Source organism: Sinocyclocheilus anshuiensis, unplaced genomic scaffold, assembly GCF_001515605.1.
Source record: "Sinocyclocheilus anshuiensis isolate Anshui unplaced genomic scaffold, SAMN03320099.WGS_v1.1 scaffold207, whole genome shotgun sequence".
NCBI lineage: Eukaryota > Metazoa > Chordata > Actinopteri > Cypriniformes > Cyprinidae > Sinocyclocheilus > Sinocyclocheilus anshuiensis.
Window position 1 is genome coordinate 2,640,647 of NW_015551045.1, and position 21,165 is coordinate 2,661,811.

At 36.4% G+C, this 21,165-nt stretch overlaps 1 protein-coding gene across 2 annotated transcripts in view; it reads left to right on the forward strand.

Annotated features, from left to right (window-relative positions):
* The window catches only part of LOC107661694 (AF4/FMR2 family member 4), a 41,587-nt gene extending 20,465 nt beyond the window's left edge, over window positions 1–21,122 (forward strand). For both annotated transcript variants that reach the window (XM_016451425.1, XM_016451427.1), the window contains 17 exons: window positions 1,644–1,688; window positions 3,307–3,396; window positions 3,737–3,767; window positions 3,849–3,915; window positions 4,968–5,048; window positions 6,860–7,007; window positions 8,863–9,687; window positions 11,222–11,301; window positions 11,983–12,190; window positions 13,271–13,359; window positions 13,839–13,902; window positions 15,313–15,449; window positions 15,537–15,608; window positions 16,187–16,280; window positions 16,879–16,922; window positions 17,899–18,116; window positions 20,428–21,122. In XM_016451425.1, the coding sequence (XP_016306911.1) occupies window positions 1,644–1,688; window positions 3,307–3,396; window positions 3,737–3,767; window positions 3,849–3,915; window positions 4,968–5,048; window positions 6,860–7,007; window positions 8,863–9,687; window positions 11,222–11,301; window positions 11,983–12,190; window positions 13,271–13,359; window positions 13,839–13,902; window positions 15,313–15,449; window positions 15,537–15,608; window positions 16,187–16,280; window positions 16,879–16,922; window positions 17,899–18,116; window positions 20,428–20,555 (2,421 nt within the window). In that variant the 3' untranslated portion in view covers window positions 20,556–21,122. The remainder of the gene's footprint in view (window positions 1–1,643; window positions 1,689–3,306; window positions 3,397–3,736; window positions 3,768–3,848; window positions 3,916–4,967; window positions 5,049–6,859; window positions 7,008–8,862; window positions 9,688–11,221; window positions 11,302–11,982; window positions 12,191–13,270; window positions 13,360–13,838; window positions 13,903–15,312; window positions 15,450–15,536; window positions 15,609–16,186; window positions 16,281–16,878; window positions 16,923–17,898; window positions 18,117–20,427) is intronic.
* Window positions 21,123–21,165: the final 43 nt, after the last annotated feature.

The following is a 21,165-nucleotide window of genomic DNA, read 5'->3' on the forward strand; positions in this document are numbered from 1 at the left end:
AGTCATAAGTAATTAAATACTTTTTGGAGAAAGTAATTTATACAGTAATCTAATTACGCTGTTGAAGATATAATTAGTAACTAGTAATTAATTATACATATATTACATATATTATACATACTGGTAAAAAAAATTATAGCCTGAATGCGCTGTTAAGTCGCGTCTGCTAAATGCATAAATTATTAAATTATTAATTATTAATTACTTTTTTTAAGTAACTTACCCAGCACTGCGAATTTGTTGCAAAATTCACCATTCTGACATTGAAATAGGCTATTCATGTGATTCACGCAGATCCAAAGAGTTTTTAATATATATTTCAAAGGAACTGACTGCCTTCAGAAAGGTTTTTAGTCACACTTTAGTTTGGGGACAAATTCTCACTATTAACTATAACTTTTCCTCAATAAACAACTACCTTACTATTAATAAGCAGCAAATTAGGAGTTTAAGTTTTAGGATTAAGGGATCTAAAATATGCTCATGCAGAATAAGACATTAATATGTGCTATAAGTACTAATAAACAGTCAGTATGCTAGAAATATGTATGCAAATAAGCAACTAGTTAATAGTGAGAATTGGTCCTTAAATTAAAGCGTTTTTGGTAACGCTTGCTTTACTTAAAGCCTTTATGTATAATGCATTATAAAGGTCTATATAATGTATGTCGTAATGCATTTTATCTTTTCGTAAGTACTTGTAACCAAAGGCAAAATGCATCATAACATTTGTTTTTTAAAATGCATTGTACTTTCAAAAGGTGTAGCAATGAACAGAAGTAATTAACTAAGAAAATTAGTATAATGTATTATAACTGTGGTTATAAATATTCAGCATACAATGCATTATAACGTGCATTACAAGGAATAATTAATGCATTAAAACTACTTTGATAATGCATTATATGTAAAGAGTTACCGAATAAAGAAGTGTTTAGAAGTGCAGTCGTGTACCAGGGTAACCGCTATATTTCTGCTTTAACATAAGCGCCACCTACTGTAAGAGATTTGCATTTTCAGTCAGTCGCTGTATGTCTAGAGGATTTTTGGACAAATTAATAGATCTGTAAAAAAGACATATCATTGACCACATTGCAGTCTTGCACACTCGTGTGCCTCCGATGACAGTACACAGAAGTTGCACAAGTGCATGTTTTTATGACATGAAATGTACTTTATTTGTGTACATGCTAGGTGTCACAATGAGGTTGTCATATCAATTTGGCCATTCAGTTCCTGGCCATTCGGTTGGATCACACAGTTTTGTTTAGTCATAAAAGTGAGTTATACAAAGCAGAGTACAAACATTTGTTCTGATTTATGAAACCATCAAAATAGACTATTTTCTTTGGGATTTATTGTAACGTTTTAGCTAGTCAGCATAAAACAGGGCGAGACTTTTCTGGCTCTGTTCCACCATTTAGCATGAACCTTTAAGAAAATAATAAGGACCTATTACTGTAATAATGATAATAATATGTTACGACCCCTTTACAATAACATTGGCAAGCTGCATGTATTATAGCTCTACTGAGGGTTTGACAACAAGTTAAGTTATACTTGTTATACCTGTGCTCACAAACAACCCTGTATATTTGATTGATGATAAGCAAAGATCTACATGCTTTTGTTCATTCTTGCAGGTTTCAGTGGGAGCAGATGCGAGCTGTGTTGATGAAATATTAAAGGTAAAAACCATTTTATGTGCTGTCAATAGTGAAAGAACAGTTCGCTGTAAAATAAAAACTGTTATACTTTATTCACACTTGCTAGCAAAACATTAAATGTTTAATATTTCATGTTAAAGTGCCCCTATTATGGGTTATGAAAGGTTCATATTTTGGTTTTGGGAGTCCCCCAACAACAAGTTGACATGCATGCGAGGTCAAAAAACACTTTTATTGTCTTATAATATGGAGTAATGATCCATATTATAAGACAATGAATCCATAATAATGTATCAACATGAAACGGCTTGGGATTCGTTTTTAAAAACGACTCGTTTAAATGATTCAGAGTCGACTCTTTCTTTTGAGAGACAATAACTTTATACACGGTGCACTTTCAGATTTAAAACTTCATGTGTTACACACTGCATGAAAGGTCATTTTCAAAAATCCATAATGGGGCACTTTAAGTTAAAACATGTTAGCAATGCTTAGGAACATGTTAAATATGCTAACAATGCCTATCAACATGTTAACAGCACTAACAACAACACTAAACTAACAATTCCTAACAAACAAAATGCTAGCAACACTTAGCTAAATGTAAACAATTCCTAACAATGTTAAAATATGCTGACAACAGACTAGCAAGCATGTTGGCAACACTTAGCAATGTTAAATATGCTAACATGTTAACAATGCCTAGTAACAATGCCTAGTGTTAAATGCTAAATGGACATACTACATGTTAAAGATGCCTAGCAACATGTTAAAATATGCTGACGACATGCTAGCAACACTTAGCAATGTTAATGGTATGTTAAAAAGGTTAACAATGCCATGCTTGCATGCTAGCAACACTTAGCTAAATGTTAAAAACATGTTAATAATGCCTTGCAACTTTTACAGTATTCTAGCAATGCTTACCAACATGGTAAAACATGCTAATGGTTTTGTTTAATGTGTTTTTTTTATTATTAGTCTGATGATGGGGTCTGAAATAGTCTTGGGTTTTTCCAATTTTATCTGAGGAAAACCTTTAGAATTCAAGTTTTTTAATCTCTCTTAAACTTGACAAAGCAGGCTTTAGTTTCCCTCAAAGCCCTGTTGAAAAAACCAGCATATGCTGGTTTTTTTCAACAGGGAGAGAGGCACTTCTCTGACATTTTCTTCACTTCTAATCCAGCAAAGGACCAGCTTAAACCAGCATCCCAGTGTCAAAGCATACCTAACCAGCATATGCTGGTTTTTTTCAACAGGGAGAGAGGCACTTCTCTGACATTTTCTTCACTTCTAATCCTTAATAACATTGTTCACAAGGGATACGCAAAGAACAGAGCTGTAAGAAATGACAGAAAGCACTTGGAAGTAATGTCAGTATTTAAAAAATGTGGTAATATGGAAATGTTTTGGTTAACGCTGCCTCTCGTGTAATATGTAAGTGTCTCTGTCACTGGAGATGCATTAGAATGAAGGTATAAATGCAATTAGAATGTAAAGCTTCAGAGGGAAGACATGAAACGCATGGAAATGCAGTGTAAAACAGGCCTTCATTGAGTTGTCAAAGCAATTCACATACTAGCTTTATCTCTGGTTTCTAAGATCTGTTGATTGGGGTTTTTTTTTCTTTCTCCACCAGGAAATGACTCAGGTCTGGCCTCCTCCACTAACAGCCATTCACACGCCCTGCAAGACAGAGCTGTCAAAGTTTCCTTTCTCCACCTCCAAGGTCAGACTTGAAAGGGTCACAGAGCAGCAGGACACCTGCCACACACTTGTCCATTTTTATCATGTTTGCAGGACATTATAGAAACAATGAGTTGTTCAGACGACAATAATGAGAATAATACCTACATGCATAAATACTAAAAACACACAAAAACATATTTAGACCCGTGAACTGCTCTTCAGTTGCATTCGTTCGTTCAGCAAACAAATGATGATCTAGTTTTCGAAAGTGTCCAGATTCATTTTGAACTTCTATATCTATTGTTAGCATAGCATTTTAAACCAGTGAAACGTTTTTGTGATGTATGTGTAATAAGTCATTGTTGCCTTCTTTGTTGTAGGATGCCCAGCACCTGTCTTTTGGGGCCCAAAGTAAGTTTTAGAAATCATTTTATCAAACTATAATGGCTCTTTGCTCATTTGTGTGTGCTGATGATTGTTTTCCCCTCTTAGAAAAACTCTCAGGAAAGAGCGCATCCACCAGTCAGCCGTCTAAGCCCTCCGACAACGAGCAGTCCAAGTGAGCCACTGATATACTTGCATCTACCTGCAGCTTTTTCTGTTTGAACTATTTGATCTATTTGAAGAGTTCAGTCAAGCATTAGACTGTAGGTCAATCCGAGATTCATTTTGCATATGCATGTCGAATATTTTCATAACAACATGAGCTGCTTAAAATGAAGAAAGTAATTGATATAACTGATATTCAGGATCGACTATTGACGGCTGCTGATATTTACATTTACATTTAGTCATTTAGCAGACGCTTTTATCCAAAGCGACTTACAAATGAGGACAATGGAAGCAATCAAAATCAACAAAAGAGCAATGATATACAAGTGCTATAACAAGTCTCGGTTAGATTAACGCAGTACACGTAGCAAGGTTTTTTTTTTTATTATTATATAATAAATAAAAAGAAAACGGATAGAATAGAAAAAGAATAGAGCAAGCTAGTCTTAGAGGCCTTTTTTGCTTTTGTTAATTGTATAATAAATAAAAAGAAAATAAATAGAATACAAAAAGATCAGAGAAGCTATTTTTTTTAATTTTTTTTTTAAAGAAAAAAAGCAGTTAGTAAATGAATAGAGTGCAAGTCTAAAAGGGGCTATGTGTGTGTGTGTGTTATTACTAATCAAAAATTAAGTTTTGATATATTTACGGTAGGAAATTTACAAAATATCTTCATGGAACATCATCTTTACTCATATTTTTGGCTATTGCTACAAATATACCCCACCGACTTAAGACTGGTTTTGTGCTCCAGGGTCACATATATATGATATAGACATGCAGAAACGCATGCTAGTTTGCAGTTGGCTGTATGGTCCAGACGCAGCCAACAAGTCAAGTCACTTTTATTTATATAGCGCTTTTAACGATACAGATTGTGTCAAAGCAGTTTTACAGTATTAAATAGGAAAAATAGTGTGTAATAATGCAAAACAGTAAACACTCAATGTTCAGTTAAAGTCAGTTCATCATTATAACAAACACCGCCGTTAGTTCTTTGCAGTCGGCTTGGTGTGTCCCGTGCTTTACTGATCTCCTCTTGTCTTGCTCTCATTTCAGCACACTGCATGAAGATCTGAAGCTCAGCAGCAGCGAAGACAGTGACGGAGAGCAAGATCCTGCCAAAAACCCCTCGACAAGGTGACATACTCAAGTTTATCATCACTCAAACCCCAACTAATATTCAGAGAAGTTGTGTACTTTTTCTTTTTGATTCCATGCCTTAAGGTGACAATGAAACATTTCAACATGCACAATTAGTTTAGCCTTAATTTAAGGTAGTCCTAATTTTGTCTGGTCTACTTTCTGGACCATAATGCATTTTGTTCTGGCCAAGAACTGCCTGCTTATATAGGAAGGGACCGCAGCTAACCACAATTTGAAATGTTGGGATTTAGGAGCAATCTGAAATGCGCTATGATATTATACCTACGTGAAAGAAATGAAATCCAGTTCTTTTTGCTGCTGTCTAAATGAATCATCACACTGATCGTTGGTGTCATTGGTGTTTGAAACATTAAACTCTGTAGTGTATTATTTCAGGATCTTGCACTATGCACTTTGCTTCTGTCAAAAACCTAAAAGGAGTTTATCATTGAAACATGTTTCTTGATTATGATGTTACTTGAGCTTGTCTTGAGTTATCACCTGCTGTTGTTTTCATGGCAATGGGAATGCATCAAATGGTTGCAGGCAAATTTGAGGAAATTTGCAAAAGCCTCTCTCCAGCCCTCCACACACTTTACAATCCCTAAGGTAGGGTTGCACCAGCCATTCGTAAGTTCCTACTTTAATTAAAGTCCATGCTAGAGACTTAGTAGCTACTAGCCTGTTTGTAAGTAACTCTGTACTTTATTTGGTTGCACCATGTGTTCTTAATTCAGAATGTAGGTGGTAGGTCATAAGCTCTAAAAAGTACTGCATAGGCGAATATGATGTTTACCCTCAAAGATCCAATCGCAAACACAAGCAGAAGTTATATTCAAATGCTGTAATTTTAGTTTATTCTTGATTCTAACTACTTTTGTGTCATGTGCTTCCACTGACATACAATGCTTAATCATGAAATAACTTGAGTATTTTTATTAGTACTGTCAATCAATAAAAAAATTAACTAATTACACATTTTCCTGTAATCCTGATTAATCGCACTTTACATAATTTTTTTAGATTCAGTGTGAAAATATGTATGATAATTTTTAATGTAGAATCAACAGGATATAAAGACAGTGTATAAATATTTATATAAAAGTACTATAAATGCAGGCAAGTATCACCAATACTGATGCCTCTGTTACTGATGGATAGATTTTTTTTATTTATTATTTTAAATAAATTTATTGGTTAACATGAGGAAATACAACCATTCAACATTGAAGTTGTGCAATCATTTTAATAGGCCTTAATTGTTACAGAACTTCAAAAAACTTTGAAGTAAAAAAACTTCACATAAACCCATTATAATAAATGTCACATTTAGCTATGCCTTTAATATAGTTTGTGTAAATGAGTGCAGATGTCATCATCATCATGTGTCTAAGAAGAACTAAAACATGAGCTTATTGATGCAGTTCAGTCAATCTGCTATTTTATGTCTCCTGCTCATGGGCTTTAGTAAATATTTCGTTTATACATAGTTGCATTTCTGTTAAGTTCAATAGTGCAATGCAGAAACATTTAGTAGGGTGTATGTTGTAACATAGTGTCCCTTTATGTCAAAACTAGGCTAAGTTGTAACTTGCGCACAGCTGGTGCAAACGGCCCTAGGTGAATCTTGTAAATGACGGGTAAAGAGATGCACATTGCTCATTATGGGGGTTTTGGTGAATAAACTTGCTCAAGGAGTGTATAGACATCACCTCACTTGGATTTGTGCCATTGCAAAGTTTAAGTGAATGCATGAGGAACCACGCAGCCAACAAGACGGTAATAAAGTTGTATGTCTACCCCAGTAACAACAGTAATAACAGCGAGGCTCCTGAACAAGTGGACACCAGCAGTCACAGCGGTTCGGAGAGCAGCTCCGGTTCTGACAGCGAGAGCGAGAGCAGCTCTACAGACAGTGAGAACAACGAGCCACCTCGTCCTGCGTCACCCGAGGTGAATCGCCTGCACAAACACAGCCTTCACACGCACATGTAGATCAACTCATCACGTGAAAGCTGATCAGGATTATGATAATGACACAATATGTAGGGTTGGGTATCGGTTTTGCGATTCCATTTCTGCTTTTCGGTTCTAGTTCTTACCGATTCCCAGTTTTTATTAAAAAAAGGTTAAAAAGAAGTCAAACATTTAGATATCAAACATATTTATTCAGTTTTTTTGCAAAACATTGTTGCAGCTAAATACCATGAACAGCATCCTACAAAATAAAAAAATGAATAAACAGCCAATAGTAACTTTTGCTTATGGTTTTAATAAAAGTACCACAGCGAAAACAGCTAGACTAACTAATATTGATTTTAAACATGATTAAAGACAAGTAGACAGTCATTAATAAAATAATAACCGATAAACAATTTAATAATAGCACAAATAATGCAGTAAAGAAATTGAAATCAAATTTAAAATAACACTAGGTTTTTTTTTATAAATAAAATGTGAATTAATCCTTATTAAAGTTACAAAAAAAATGTATTCAGTCAAGATCAGTGAGTGATTGTCTTTCGTTTTGTTCTTTGATTAACGGTAATGACGCAGATTGCAGCAGGTAGAGGCTGCTGTCACTTTAAGACCGAATGCACAGATCCAGTAACCTGATACACATGCGTCTTCTTTCTCAACTGTTTACATTCACTTAAGACAAAACTAATTGTGTTTTTATGAGTATATTTTAACTAGGGCTGTCAAAATTAACATGTTAATTGTGCGATTATCTTTTTTCAGTTTAACACGTTAAATATTTAATTGCAATTAATGCAGCACTGAGTTCTGTTTCATGGACAAAATTGTCAAAATACCCATTTTTGGCAAGTGACCTCATAAACCTTGTCTTAAATGAGTTAAAAAGTCCTAAATGGCCGTAAAGGATAAAGAGAGAAAACCAGATGTGTGTCAGATCCGCGTCACGTGCATCAGGTTTTAAAGAGACAGCGCTGCTTTTAAAGTGAAATCTGCTGCAGTCTGTCATTGATGGAAATCAAAGAACAAAAGAAAAGAGAATCAGTCACTGCTCTGCTCGCTGATTAACTTTTGTAGCTTGAATAACGATTAATCTATATTCAATTTATAGTATAGTATACATATACAATTTATGGTTTAAGATTGTTTTAGGTTAACTTAAAAATAAATATTATATTTTCAAAGCCTATTAAATAATGCCTTTCAGTTATACTGTAATGTTGAATGGCTATAATTAATGGCTAAAATTGAGGGCAAAATGCATTTTAAGAGAGACATCAGTAGCAGTATTTGTATCAGTGATACTGGCCTCCATTAATAATAGGCAAATTCGTAAAAAGATGCCATTAAACACATATTTAAAATATACCATCTTTATGTTGTTTCTACATTAATTTGGAGATTCAATGTGAAATTATGACAATATCGTGATTTATAACATGAAAATGTGCGATTAATTTTTTTTAATCGATTGACAGTACTAATTTTAACAATTTTGTGTAGAATTGTCAGAGAGCTCAATTTGGTATTCGCACACTATATGAGTGCAGTTTGGATGTGTGCAGCAGAGTGAGCACTCTGTCGCGTGTTCTTGCGCTTGAATGTTCACATTAAAATGCGCGCACAGGAATCAATAAGCAGAATTGAAATGCGCATCTTATCGAATCCACGGTTCTTGGAAATGTAGAACCGGTTCTCAATCCCCAACCCTAGCAATATATAATGTGTGTATATTTCCCTCAACATTGTTAGACCATGCCTATATATAAATTGACCAGATTAGGTTTTATGTCACACTCAATGCATGTTTCCCTGTTTAACATCATTACAGCGGGAACAGCCCACGGCTAACAAATGGCAGCTGGACAACTGGTTCAAGAAAGTCAACAAGTCGTCCCCTGCTTCTCCGGTGGAGAACAGCAGCACGACGCCAACAAAGTATAAGAAAGAGGGGCGAGGAGAAAACTCCAGCAGGGTCTACAGTGGCTCGGGTTCAAAAGACGCGGTGCCCTCTGCCGGGCGAGACCTTCGGCCAAACCAGAAGGGGCAAGACAGGCGAAGTCAGAGGTCTCCCGCTCAGAGCGAGGGGGGAAGTCAGAAGGGGCGGCGACTGGAGGTGGGCAAGAAGCAGCCTAAAAAGCCAGACAAGCCGCCTGTGGTGGAGGAGCCAAAGGGTGGGCTCAAGGTGGAGACTGAACCCTCGCCCGAGATCCCGTCGCACAGAGTCCGTGCTCCCAACAAGGGCCTCCGCAAGCCCAACATCAAGAAGGAGCCCAAAACCTCCTCCCCTCGCCCGGCTCAAGACAAACGCAAGAAACCGGCCAGCAAGTTGAGCGAGTTCATAGAATCCGATTCGTCATCGTCGGACTCGGAGGGCAACGAAAGCGTCCCCTCGTCTTCACAGACGCCGAGAGAGCAGTATGCAGAGAACCCGTCTGTCCTGTTCTCGCCTATGCTTTCCCCGCTGAGCGATCAAGAAGGGAGGCTGCCGCCCAGACTGCTGGTGCAGATCGACCTCAGTCTGCTGTCCAGAGTGCCTGGTCGAGTCTACAAGGAAACCGAGGTGAAAGCGGAGAGGGGCTCCCCTGCTGAAGGAAAAGACTTGCAGAAACAGCCGGGAGAAAAGGGAGCCAGCAAGGGGAAGAGAAAACACAAGGTGTTGGTGGCAGCTCTTCTGTGGGGATTTTTTGGGGGGGTTTGCTAGAATATATGTGACCCTGGACCACAAAACCAGTCATAAGGGTCAATTTTTTGAAATTGAGATTTATACATCATCTGAAAGCTGAATAAATAAGTTTTCCATTGATGTATGGTTTGTTAGGATAGAACAATATTTAGCCGAGATACAACTATTTGAAAATCTGAGGGTCCAAAAAAATTTAAAATATTGAGAAAATTGCCTTTAAAGTTGTCCAAATGAAGTTCTTAGCAATGCATATTACTAATCAAAAATTAGTTTTGATATATTTATGGTAGAACATTTACAAAATATCTTCATGGGACATGATCTTTACTTAAAGGGGTCATATGATGCTGCTAAAAAGAACATTATTTTGTGTATTTGGTGTAATGAAATGTTTATGCGGTTTAAGGTTCAAAAAACACATTATTTTCCACATACTGTATATTATTGTTTCTCCTCTATGCCCCGCCTTCTGAAACGCGTCGATTTTTACAAAGCTCATCGTTCTGAAAAAGCGAGGTGTGCTGTGATTGGCCAGCTATCCAGTGTGTTGTGATTGGCCGAATACCTCAAGCGTGAGACGGAAATGTTACGCCCCTTGCCATATTGTGATGATGCCCTGTCAGGCTGGAGCGATGAGACAAAATCATGAAAACCCATTACAAACGAGGCATCCGTTGCATCCAGTGGGGACATAATTATGGATTATAATGACTTATACTGTCTTTTTACGCTATCCTAATGATTTTTGGCATAAAAGAAAAATTGGTAATTTTGACCCATACAATGTATTGTTGGCTATTGCTACAAATATTCCCGTGCTACTTAAGACTGGTTTTGTGCTCCAGGATCACATATTTCAGTGATTTATTTGTCTCGTACTATACACTGCTGCATCATCACTTTTCACCCTCCACCTGAAACGCTGTTTTACTTTCTGTCTCTTTAAAGCCTGCCTTCTGAACACCCAATATGCTCTGAATGATGTTGGTTGTATCCTTGGTTTAATTGTAAACATACAGTTTGGGGTCAATAACATTTTTTTTTTAAGAAGTCTCTTATGCTCACTAAGGCTACATTGGCTTTTGTGAGCTTTTATTGCAATTAAACTGTTGAATATATTGTCAAATGTAATTGGTTCTTGTGATCAAAGCTGGATTTTCAGCATCATTACTCCAGTCTTCTTCAGTGTCACATGATCCTTCAGAAATCACTATAATATGTCGATTTGCTGCTCAGTAAACATTTCTGAATATTATTAATGTTGAAAACAGTTGTGCTGCTTCATATTGTTATGGAAAAAGTGATAAATTTTATCAAAGATCCTTTGATGAATAGAAAAATACAGCATTTATTTAAAATAGAAATATTCTGTATTTATATAATAAATGTCTTTATGTGGCCTTGCTGAATAAATGTACCAATTAAAAAAATAAAAAATCTTACTGACCCCAAACTTTTGAACAATTGTGTACCTTTTTTAATAACTATCGTGTTTCTTCCACAGAATGATGACGATGGTCTCAAACCAGACGGTAAGAAGTCCAAACAGGATGAAAAGTCGTCACACAAATCGAGCAGTAAAGAGTGAGTTCATTCTGCTTTAATCCCTCAAATTTTATAACTGAAAAGCAAATATTAATGTTGGTGAACTTTCTGTAAATGCATTGCAATGCATTATTTTTTTTTTATTTAAAATCACAACAATTTTCATATACTTTTGAGTAAGCAACTGCAAGATCTTTACCTTTAACCAGCAAAAATGTTTTAGTGAATGGATGTCATATTTTAACAATGTATATCCCATTGGTTCAAAAAAGCCTCTTTTGATTGCCAAGGGACACGTTTAAAAAAATCTTTGTTACAAAAATTTATCAATTTGTAACATCGCTCCTCTTTTACTTTAATATATCAGATCACATGTATCTGCAGATTGTGGTAAACCATAAATAACCTGCAAATTGACATAGTATCAAAAATAACAATTTTTTAAAATGTTTATTTTTTAATACACTGGCTTTTCATTCTACAAAACTGTTCAAATGTATCACATTGTGCTACATTGTGGTTAATGCACAAAAATACATGTTAATGTAATACATATGGAAAAATAATGTCTTAAAGTGTGAAAGCCTGCATTAAAGTGAATAGCAGACAATTAACCTCTCACATCAGCGCAGTTCAGAGTCTTCGGAGCAGTGTGAATAATTGTTTTTCATCCTACCGAGCCGTTCGATAATCATGTTAAACCCCTAATGTTTTCTGTAGCTCGTCTAAGCGTGCTCAGGACAAAGAGAAGGAGTCTGCGCCCTCTCCTTCGATTACGCTGCAGCGGACGCCCAAATCAGAGCACCAGGGCCGCAAGCGGACGCTCAGCCAGTCCTCCGCCTCTGTGCCCAGCAGCGGCAGCAGCAAGAGCAGCTCCAACTCCAAACACCGCAAAGGCGACGACAAGCCCCTACGCAGGGATGCCAGGGTGTGTTTGCGCTTGTGGTCCTCCCCTTTTTACAAATATACACACACAAACACAGGCCAACATGAGAAGACCTCAGGCTCTCTCAAAGACTAGTTGCTGGATGCTGCCAGTGTGTATTGTCTTCAACTTTTATGTAACGCATCTTGTATTGTGCATGTACAGAAATACATCTAGTTTCTGGAAATTTTTGCAGCACTTTATGTAATAACTTTGTTAAAACTATACCATAAAAATCTGTCTAGTACACTGGACGCGACAAAGCGACCGTTGAAAATCATTTGAAATTTGAGGCAATACATCATAAATAGAACGCAGCAGAAGTTTACTGTCGGGGATTTGCATCCAGTGTAGATCACTGATTATAATAAGTTCACTGATCTATATATAATGAATCTCTATTATAGATCAGTGGTTCTATAGTATTTTGCCGCGCTGCTCGCTTTCGGTGTAGACACGGTGTTAGGAATCGTTATTTGTTTTCCGTGCCTTATAAGAGTTCACGCTTCAGCTACCACTCCCCCCCCCCGCCGATGTCATCGTCCATCGCGATGTTTCACTGTAGACATTGGCATCGCCCAAAATCAACACCCAACCCTAGTTAAAACACTTTGTAATATGCATATATGCCTCTTCAGGTTCAGCTTCTGTGAAGCCTTTGCTCTCTACCTGTTTTACCATAGCCTGTTTAACCTGCATAACCTGTTTTAAAGGTCTTAATTCACCCGTCCACAATTTAAGGCCTTAAAACGGTCGAGAATCAAAACAAAGTCTTCAATTCATAGTCATGGCATTAAATGTTGCATGCACTGCAAAAAAATGGTTGTCTTAACTTCATTAATGTATCTGTATCTGGTGCAAATGTAAATTCTTTATTAAAACAAGAGCAAACATCTGTCAGTGGGGTTTGAAAACTTGTGTTCCCTTTGAATTAAGTTGTTTTTGTTTGTTTTGAGTCCATTGGCAGATATTTGCTGTTTTAATCACAAACTCATCATTCAGTTTCTCAGAAACAACACTACTTATGTCATTATAAATGTATCTTAATTTAGGAATCCCTTGACATTTTTTTTATATTCCCAGGAGAAAAGCTCTAAAGCAGAGAATCCCATTGCAGTGCCGCCCCTCTCTGATGGCTCTAAATCTAGATCCAAACTCCTCTTTGAGGACAGGTATGGAGATTTTCATCTTTTTTTTTTTTTTTTTATTTATTTATTATTTTTTTTTTGAGTAATTACTTTTAAGATCCTTTTAAACTGTGTGATTGTGATTTAAAGCATCCATGTTAATCCGATTCAATGGTCTATTATTGTGAGAAGTGACAATATTTTTTTATTATTTTTCATCATGTCACACTTGAGAAGCCACACCCAAATAAAAAAAAAATGTAAACAAATGTTGCTTAAGAAATTTCACAAATAAGTAACACATTGAATTAAACATTTGAAATCTTTTGAAGTCTTCAAACTCAAAATCATTTTTACAGTGCATGGTGAAATCTCATTGGTCTAAAATCTGGCTACACATAGTGGGACGTTTAAGCATCATGTATTGTTTTATCATTATTTCGTTGTCTTAATTTTTGGACATGGTGTTGAAGTTTTTGAATTTTTGATGTGAAGTAACAGCCAGTCCTTCTTCTGAATTGCAGGGTTCATTCGGCTGATCATTACCTCCAAGAAGCGAAGAAACTGAAACACAACGCAGATGCTCTGGTGAGGGTCTGTTTACTGGCCTACGGTTCTCGACGTGCGTGTCAGATAATCTGCATGACATTTCTGTGACCCCTGACCTTTTGTGTTAGTCCTCCAACAGGTGCTCTCCTCACACCAAGCTCATGAGTCACTTCTGTTTGTCTATAAAGGGGTTTTCAAGCATCAAAACTAATGTTTAGTGCAATTTTTTTTTTTTTTTTTAGAATGTGTCCTGTTTAATTAGATTTTTTCTGAGAAAAAATAGTTCCAAAAATATTTAAAACGAGTCATTAGATGACATTAAAAGACCCTTTTTAAGGATCACAGTGCAGCCCCTAAAATACAAATTAACTGTAACATTAAATCTTTACCAATATTCTTGTTTTACCCATTTTTTAGCAAGAAGCTATTAATCATTTAAAATATAATAGCATTCTTTTACATGTTAGGTAACACTTTACCAATTCTTACTATTAACTAGTTGCTTATTAGCATGCATATTACTAGCATATTGGCTGTTTATTAGTACTTATAAAGCACATATTAATGCCTCTTTCTGCATGATCATATTTAGATCCCTTAATCCACCCAGTACCTAAACTTAACAACAACCATACTAACTATTAATAAGCAGCAAATTAGGAGTTTATTGAGGCAAAAGTTGTAGTTAATTGTTAGTTATTAGTGAGAATTGGTCCCCAAACTAAAGTGTGACCATATATTTTAATAAGTTCCGGTCTGAATATGTATGTGGTTTCATTTATAAATAAATATATGTTACACTGAATGACAACACAACATTATTTCACCCATATTTTGACATTTTATTTTCACAAAAATAGATGCTTTACTTGCATTTAATATGCCTTCTATGTATACTATCACTTTTGTAAATTTAAATTGATGCAGACACCAAATTGGACACCTCATCTTTGACCCATATGTCAGAAATAATGCAGGCATGAAAGCTGTCCATAAAAAAGACAATTGTCCATTAGAGCGCATCTTTGCATTCTCACACATTTCGTAACATGATTTGGAATGGAGCTTAGAAGCATCTGTATAGAGTTAAGGTGCGTCCCAAATCGCGTACTTATGCACTATTCTATGACGTTTTGTAGTATAAATAGTGCGAGTAGTGCGTTCACACTGAAAATTCCAAAAATAAAAAGTGCACTTAAATAACAGAAAAAATGAAGTGTGGAATGTTGGACACTTCATGCACTCAACTGTCGCAGCTTTAATTACGTAGTGAAGGGGGAGGGGCTATCAGACTCTGATTATGAATGACAAAATAACCTTATATAATTCATACACTACATGGTTGAGTACGTGGTGCTTAAGTACATAGTGCATGAGTGCATAGAGTATAGTGCATCATTTGGGACGCAGCTTTCGGTTTGGCTCTGACGTGTATCGACCTTTCTACAGATGGACAGGTTTGAGAAGGCCGTGTATTATCTGGATGCTGTGGTGTCTTTCATCGAGTGTGGAAACGCCCTGGAGAAAAGCGCCCAGGAGGCCAAATCACCCTTCCCCATGTACGCAGAAACCGTGGAACTCATCAAGTAAGTTGCCAGAATATTCCTCCAGCATCTCTCTTCATTGTGCTTTCAGAGTTTGCTGACAAACGCGTGTGTTTGCGTGTTGTGCAGGTACACTATGAAGCTGAAGAGCTACCTGGCGCCGGATGCAACCTCTGCAGACAAAAGGCTAGCGGTGCTGTGGTACGTCGCAGACACACATCAGTGGCTGTCTTAAACGAACACAAGAAAGAATTTGAGAATATATGAAGACACTGAGTCGAGGTTTATCTGAGATGCTATTAATGACACAACGAGCAGCCCGGTCTTAGTATGCTTTTACAATCTTTAGTAAGAGTAATTTTCTATTTCCAACAGAATGATGTTAAAGGGACAGTTCACCCAAAAATGAAAATCCTGTCATTGTTTACTCGCACTACACTTGTTCCAAACTTGTATGAGTTTCTTTGTACTGTTGAACACGAATGATGATATTTTAAAGAATGTTGGTCAACTGTCTGGTTGCCAACATTCTTCAAAATATCTTTTTATCTTCAACTGAAGAAGGAAACTCATACAGGTTTGGAACAAGTGGAGGGTGAGTACATTTATTTTTGATGAACTGTTCCTTTAAATGTATTATCAGTGTTTGATACCAGCCATCTTTATTTGACTTTAGTAATGAAGTACATAGTTAAAACTGATATCTATGTTAATGTGGATCCAGTGTTTGGTAACCAGTGGCAGATCTAATCAGTGGATCCGTCTGTGTCTCTCTGCAGCCTGAGGTGCCAAGCGCTCCTGTATTTGAGGCTCTTCAAGCTACGCAAAGAAAGTGCACTGAAATACTCTAAAACGCTCACTGAACACTTGAAGGTAACGGGATTTTCTGTATTTTAAATCACGACTATAAGGTTAGCATGTCAAGGCTCTTCTCAAACTATTTGCAAATGTACGCTACAGTTCAAACGTTTAGAGTCTGTACAATTTTTTAAAATGTTTTTTATAAATGTTTGTTTTTTATATTAAATATTATTATATCAATTAAGTATTTTAAAATAGGATTACAATTTAAACTAACTGATTTCTATTTGATTTGAAATGTTTTTTATTACTCCAGTCTTCAGTGTCACATGATCTTCAGAAATCATTCTAATATGCTGATTTGCAGCTCAAGAAACATTTCTATTACTTTACTGTCTTTTGATCAATCTAATGTGTCCTTGCTAAATATAAAAGTATTAATTTCTTTTTTTTTTTTAAATCTTACTGACCCCAAACGTTTTAACGGTAGTGTAGGTCTGAAATATCCAGTATGACAAAATTCCAGAAAACATGAAAACCTGGTAGTTTTGTCTATCAAAAGGTTACTATGATGTGAAATTGAATTATTGTTGTTGTTAATGTTTCTCAAAATGTTTCTTAAAATCATAACATATACAAGATGTATTAACTAAGGTTTTATTTCTTCCAGAATTCGTTGAGTAATAACCAAGCGCCATCTCCTGGAGTAGCAAAGTAAGCTACATTGGTTTATATTATTATTATTGTAGATGGTGTAAATATTATACCACCTGCAACCGCATGTCAGTGTGCAACAACACTCCGAACACATTAGCAACATCCTGGCAACCTCGTGCTGAAAACACACACACACACACACACACACACACACACACACACACACACACACACACACACACACACAAAAACAGTAACAAAAATGCACCAATGGGTAATATCTCTCTGCTTTCATATGCCATTAAGCAATAACAAACAATGAATAACTTGCAAATTAACAAAATTGATATTACCTGTAATATTAAATTTTTTTACACTCGCCTTTAAAGCGTTAAAACATGAGGTTGTGCTATATTCTGTTTTTGAAATATAAGCCAATATTGCAAAATGCACATTTAATGGCATGCATTGCAAAAAATATATATATATATATAAATATCTTCCTCGTATAAATATTTGTTTTCCAGTATAAATATCTAAACATCAAGATACATTAAATTATTAAAAAATATAACAAAATTGTGAGATTATGCTTAAAAAAAAAAAAAACTTCCCAAATTCCCTCCTGATTTTTTTTTTTTTTTCTTGTTTTAGTCATAAACTCACTTCATTTTCTCAGATCAAGGCTTCCTATCATTTCATTTTGCTTCTTGATTTAAATATCTTGAGACATTTGCACTGAAAACAAGACAAAATACTGATGAGCATCACTTCTTTTCCGTGTAAATTCCATATTCCAGTGTTTGGAAGCAGTGCTATTCAAGCCTTAAGTTCTCCTCAGTTGATTCTTTACATTTTAAAGTCTTAAATGTGCCTTTTATAAAACCTGCAGAAACCCTGTATATATGAATAAACTTGGTAGTTAGTCTCTTAAACATTACACTTCCAGTGAGGACAGAAGCAATAGCTGATCATGCGTAGATCCTTCATTGTGTCCTGACTCATGCTCGTCTCTGTCCTCTGCGTCCTGCAGTAAAACGGCGGGAATGCCGTCTCCGGTCTCTCCTAAACTGTCTCCTGGCAGTGCGGGCAGCTACTCCTCCAGCAGCTCCAGCCAGAGCACCAGCTCCTCCGTCACCATCCCCCAGCGCATCCACCAGATGGCAGCCAGCTACGTCCAGGTCACCTCCAACTTCCTCTACGCCATCGAGGTGTGGGAGCAGGCCGAACAGCTCGCCAAAGAGCAGAGAGGTATTCTTTTAAGTCCATTTCCTTCTTCCTGAAGCTGTACTCAGGTGGTTTTGTGACTCCACGCAGCTTTTCTGACTTTTCTTCAGTCATTCTATTTCTAACCAAGCATGAATGTCCATGGGAAGCATTGCGTTGTCTGTTTTATTATTTGCTTACAGAATCAATAGATTTTACAGGTTAGTTATACAGTACATCTACTTTACCAAAACATACATACTGTACGCTCATGTAAAGCAATATATAGCTGTCAGCTGCTTGTTTTTTTTATTTTGTTGCAAAAATGTAGCTATTAACACCCAGAATTTTATATAAAATTGGATGTAGAAAGAAGTCTCTTCTGCTCATCAAGGCTGCATTTATTTGATCAAAAAATGCAGGGGAAAAAACAGTAAAATTGTGAAATATTATTACAATTTAAAATGCTGGTGTTTTATTATAATATACTTTAAAATGTAATTTATTTCTGTGATGCACAGCTGAATTTTCAGCATCATTACTCCAGTCTTCAGTGTCACATGATCTTCAGAAACCATTCTAATATGTGACCCTGGAGCACAAAAGCAGTCTTAAGTCGCTGGGGTATATTTGTAGCAATAGCAATAAAAACATTGTATGGGTCAAAATTATCGATTTTTCTTTTATGCCAAAAATCATTAGGATATTAAGTAAAGATCATGTTCCATGAAAATATTTTGTAAATTTCCTACCGTAAATAGATCAAAACTTAATTTTTGATTAGTAATATGCATTGCTAAGAACTTCATTTGGACAACTTTAAAGATGATTTTCTCAATATTTAGATTTTTTTGCACCCTCAGATTCCAGATTTTCAAATAGTTGTATCTCAACTAAATATTGTCCTATCCTAACAAACCATACATCAATGGAAAGCTTATTTATTCAGCTTTCATATGATGTATAAATCTCAATTTCAAAAAATTGACCCTTATGACGTGGTCCAGGGTCACAAATGTGCATTTGTTATCAATGGTGGAAACTTTTGTGCTCCTTAATATATTTTGGAGACTGTAATGCTTATTTCAGGATTCTTTGATGAATAAAAAGTAAAAAAGAGAACTCTTTTGAATGTACACTACCGGGTCAGAAAAGAATTCTTTCTTTTTTTTGCAAGAAATTAATACTTTTAATCAGCAAGGATGTTAAATTAGTAAAAAGGGATATAGACTTTATACTGTTAAAACTAAAATCTATTTTAAATAAATGCTGTTCTTTTTTTACTTTTTATTGATCAAAGAATCCTGAAAAAAGTATCACACATTCCAAAAAAAAAAAAAAAAACGCAAAAATGAAACAATGTTGTCCAGCTGTAATCTGCTTAATGCAACTATAAGGCATGAAGATGTTGTAAACACTAATATTATGAATTTCTATAAAGCTGTTTTAAAAAAAAAAGTGTTGTGAAAAATGCTATATAGCTTAAAGGGTTAGTTCACCCAAAAATGAATATTAGGCTGTGTTTTACTCACCCCCGAGGCATCCTAGGTGTATATGACTTTCTTCTTTCAGACGAATCCAGTCGGAGTTATATTAAAAATTGTCTTTGATTTTTCAAGCTGTTTAATGCCACTCAGCGGGTGTTGCAGTGCATCAGTCCAAAAGAAGTTAAATAAGAAGCGCCCATCCATTTAAAAAAAAAAGTGTCTCACATGGCTCCGGGGGGTGAACAAAGGCCTTCTGTAGCAAATCGATGCGTTTTTGTCGTTTTGTACTTCTAATTCTTGACCGTTGTTTTGTTTTGATCTCTCCCCTGCGCTTCCGCGTTCGTCACTTCTGAGCGGCGCATGTGCAATGCTGAACTCATACGTCATCCACCCAGAACTGCTTCTGTTTACAACAGTGAGCGCAAGCTACATTAAAGTGATTATTACATTTTGAATATGGATATTTTTCTTACAAAAACGCATCGATTCGCTACAGGAGGCCTTTGTTCACCCCCCGGAGCCGTGTGAGACACTTTTTATTATGGATGGGCGCTTCTTATTTAAGTTCTTTTGGACTGAAGCACTGCAACACCCGCTGAGTGGCATTAAACAGCTTGAAAAATCAAAGACAATTTTTAATATAACTCCGACTGGATTCGTCTGAAAGAAGAAAGTCATATACACCTAGGATGCCTCGGGGGTGAGTAAAACGCAGCCTAATTTTCATTTTTGGGTGAACTAACCCTTTAATGTGACTTGATTCTGGCTCAGGATCTTGTTTTTTTCCTTATTTTCCTCTTGCATGAATCCGAATGTGAGCACCTGCTAAAGACTGTCAGTTTTGACTTCTTCTCTTTGGTCTTTTCCAGAGTTCTTCTCCGAACTGGACAAGGCTATGGGCCCGCTCATCTTCAACACCAGCAGCATGACTGACCTGGTGCGATTCACGCGGCAGGGCCTGCACTGGCTACGACTGGACGCCAAGCTCGTACAGTAGAGCGGCCCTATCCATAGCCCCTCTATGCCTACGCAAAACCCTCACACACTCGATCTGCCTCAGACATCTCTGTGACACTGTGTTCATCTCTACACCAGCTTGCCAAAAATGGAAACACTCAGTGCCCCGCCCCTCCACCACAGACCCTATGAATATTCATGAGAGGGGAGGCGGCCAATCCACACGACTGTCAGAGCGCTCATACACTGCATCGTCCGGCTCATATCATCGGCTTGTTTAGCTAAAAAAAAAAGCCTGCTTTCTTACTTTGACTGTCTTTTTGGTTTATTTTCTGCTAGCTATAAGCAAACAAGAATAATAATTGGATGTTTATAGCTTTTTATTTCAACCAAAGTACCTCCCTTTAACCAAAGGTGCTTTAAAATTGAGGTTTTCTCCTTTTATCATTTTATTGTGCCTTGTATTTGATATACAGGAAACCGAGAGACACAATATCTTGAAAGGTTCGACTTGTACGCAGGGTGTGGATTGCCAAAGGCTTGTAAAACGAGAAGCAGAAAGAGCATCATGCACTCAGCAGATAATGAATGCAGTGCTGACTGATCGTCTTTCTTGTATACAGGACCAAAAGACTGTTCGGCACCATATC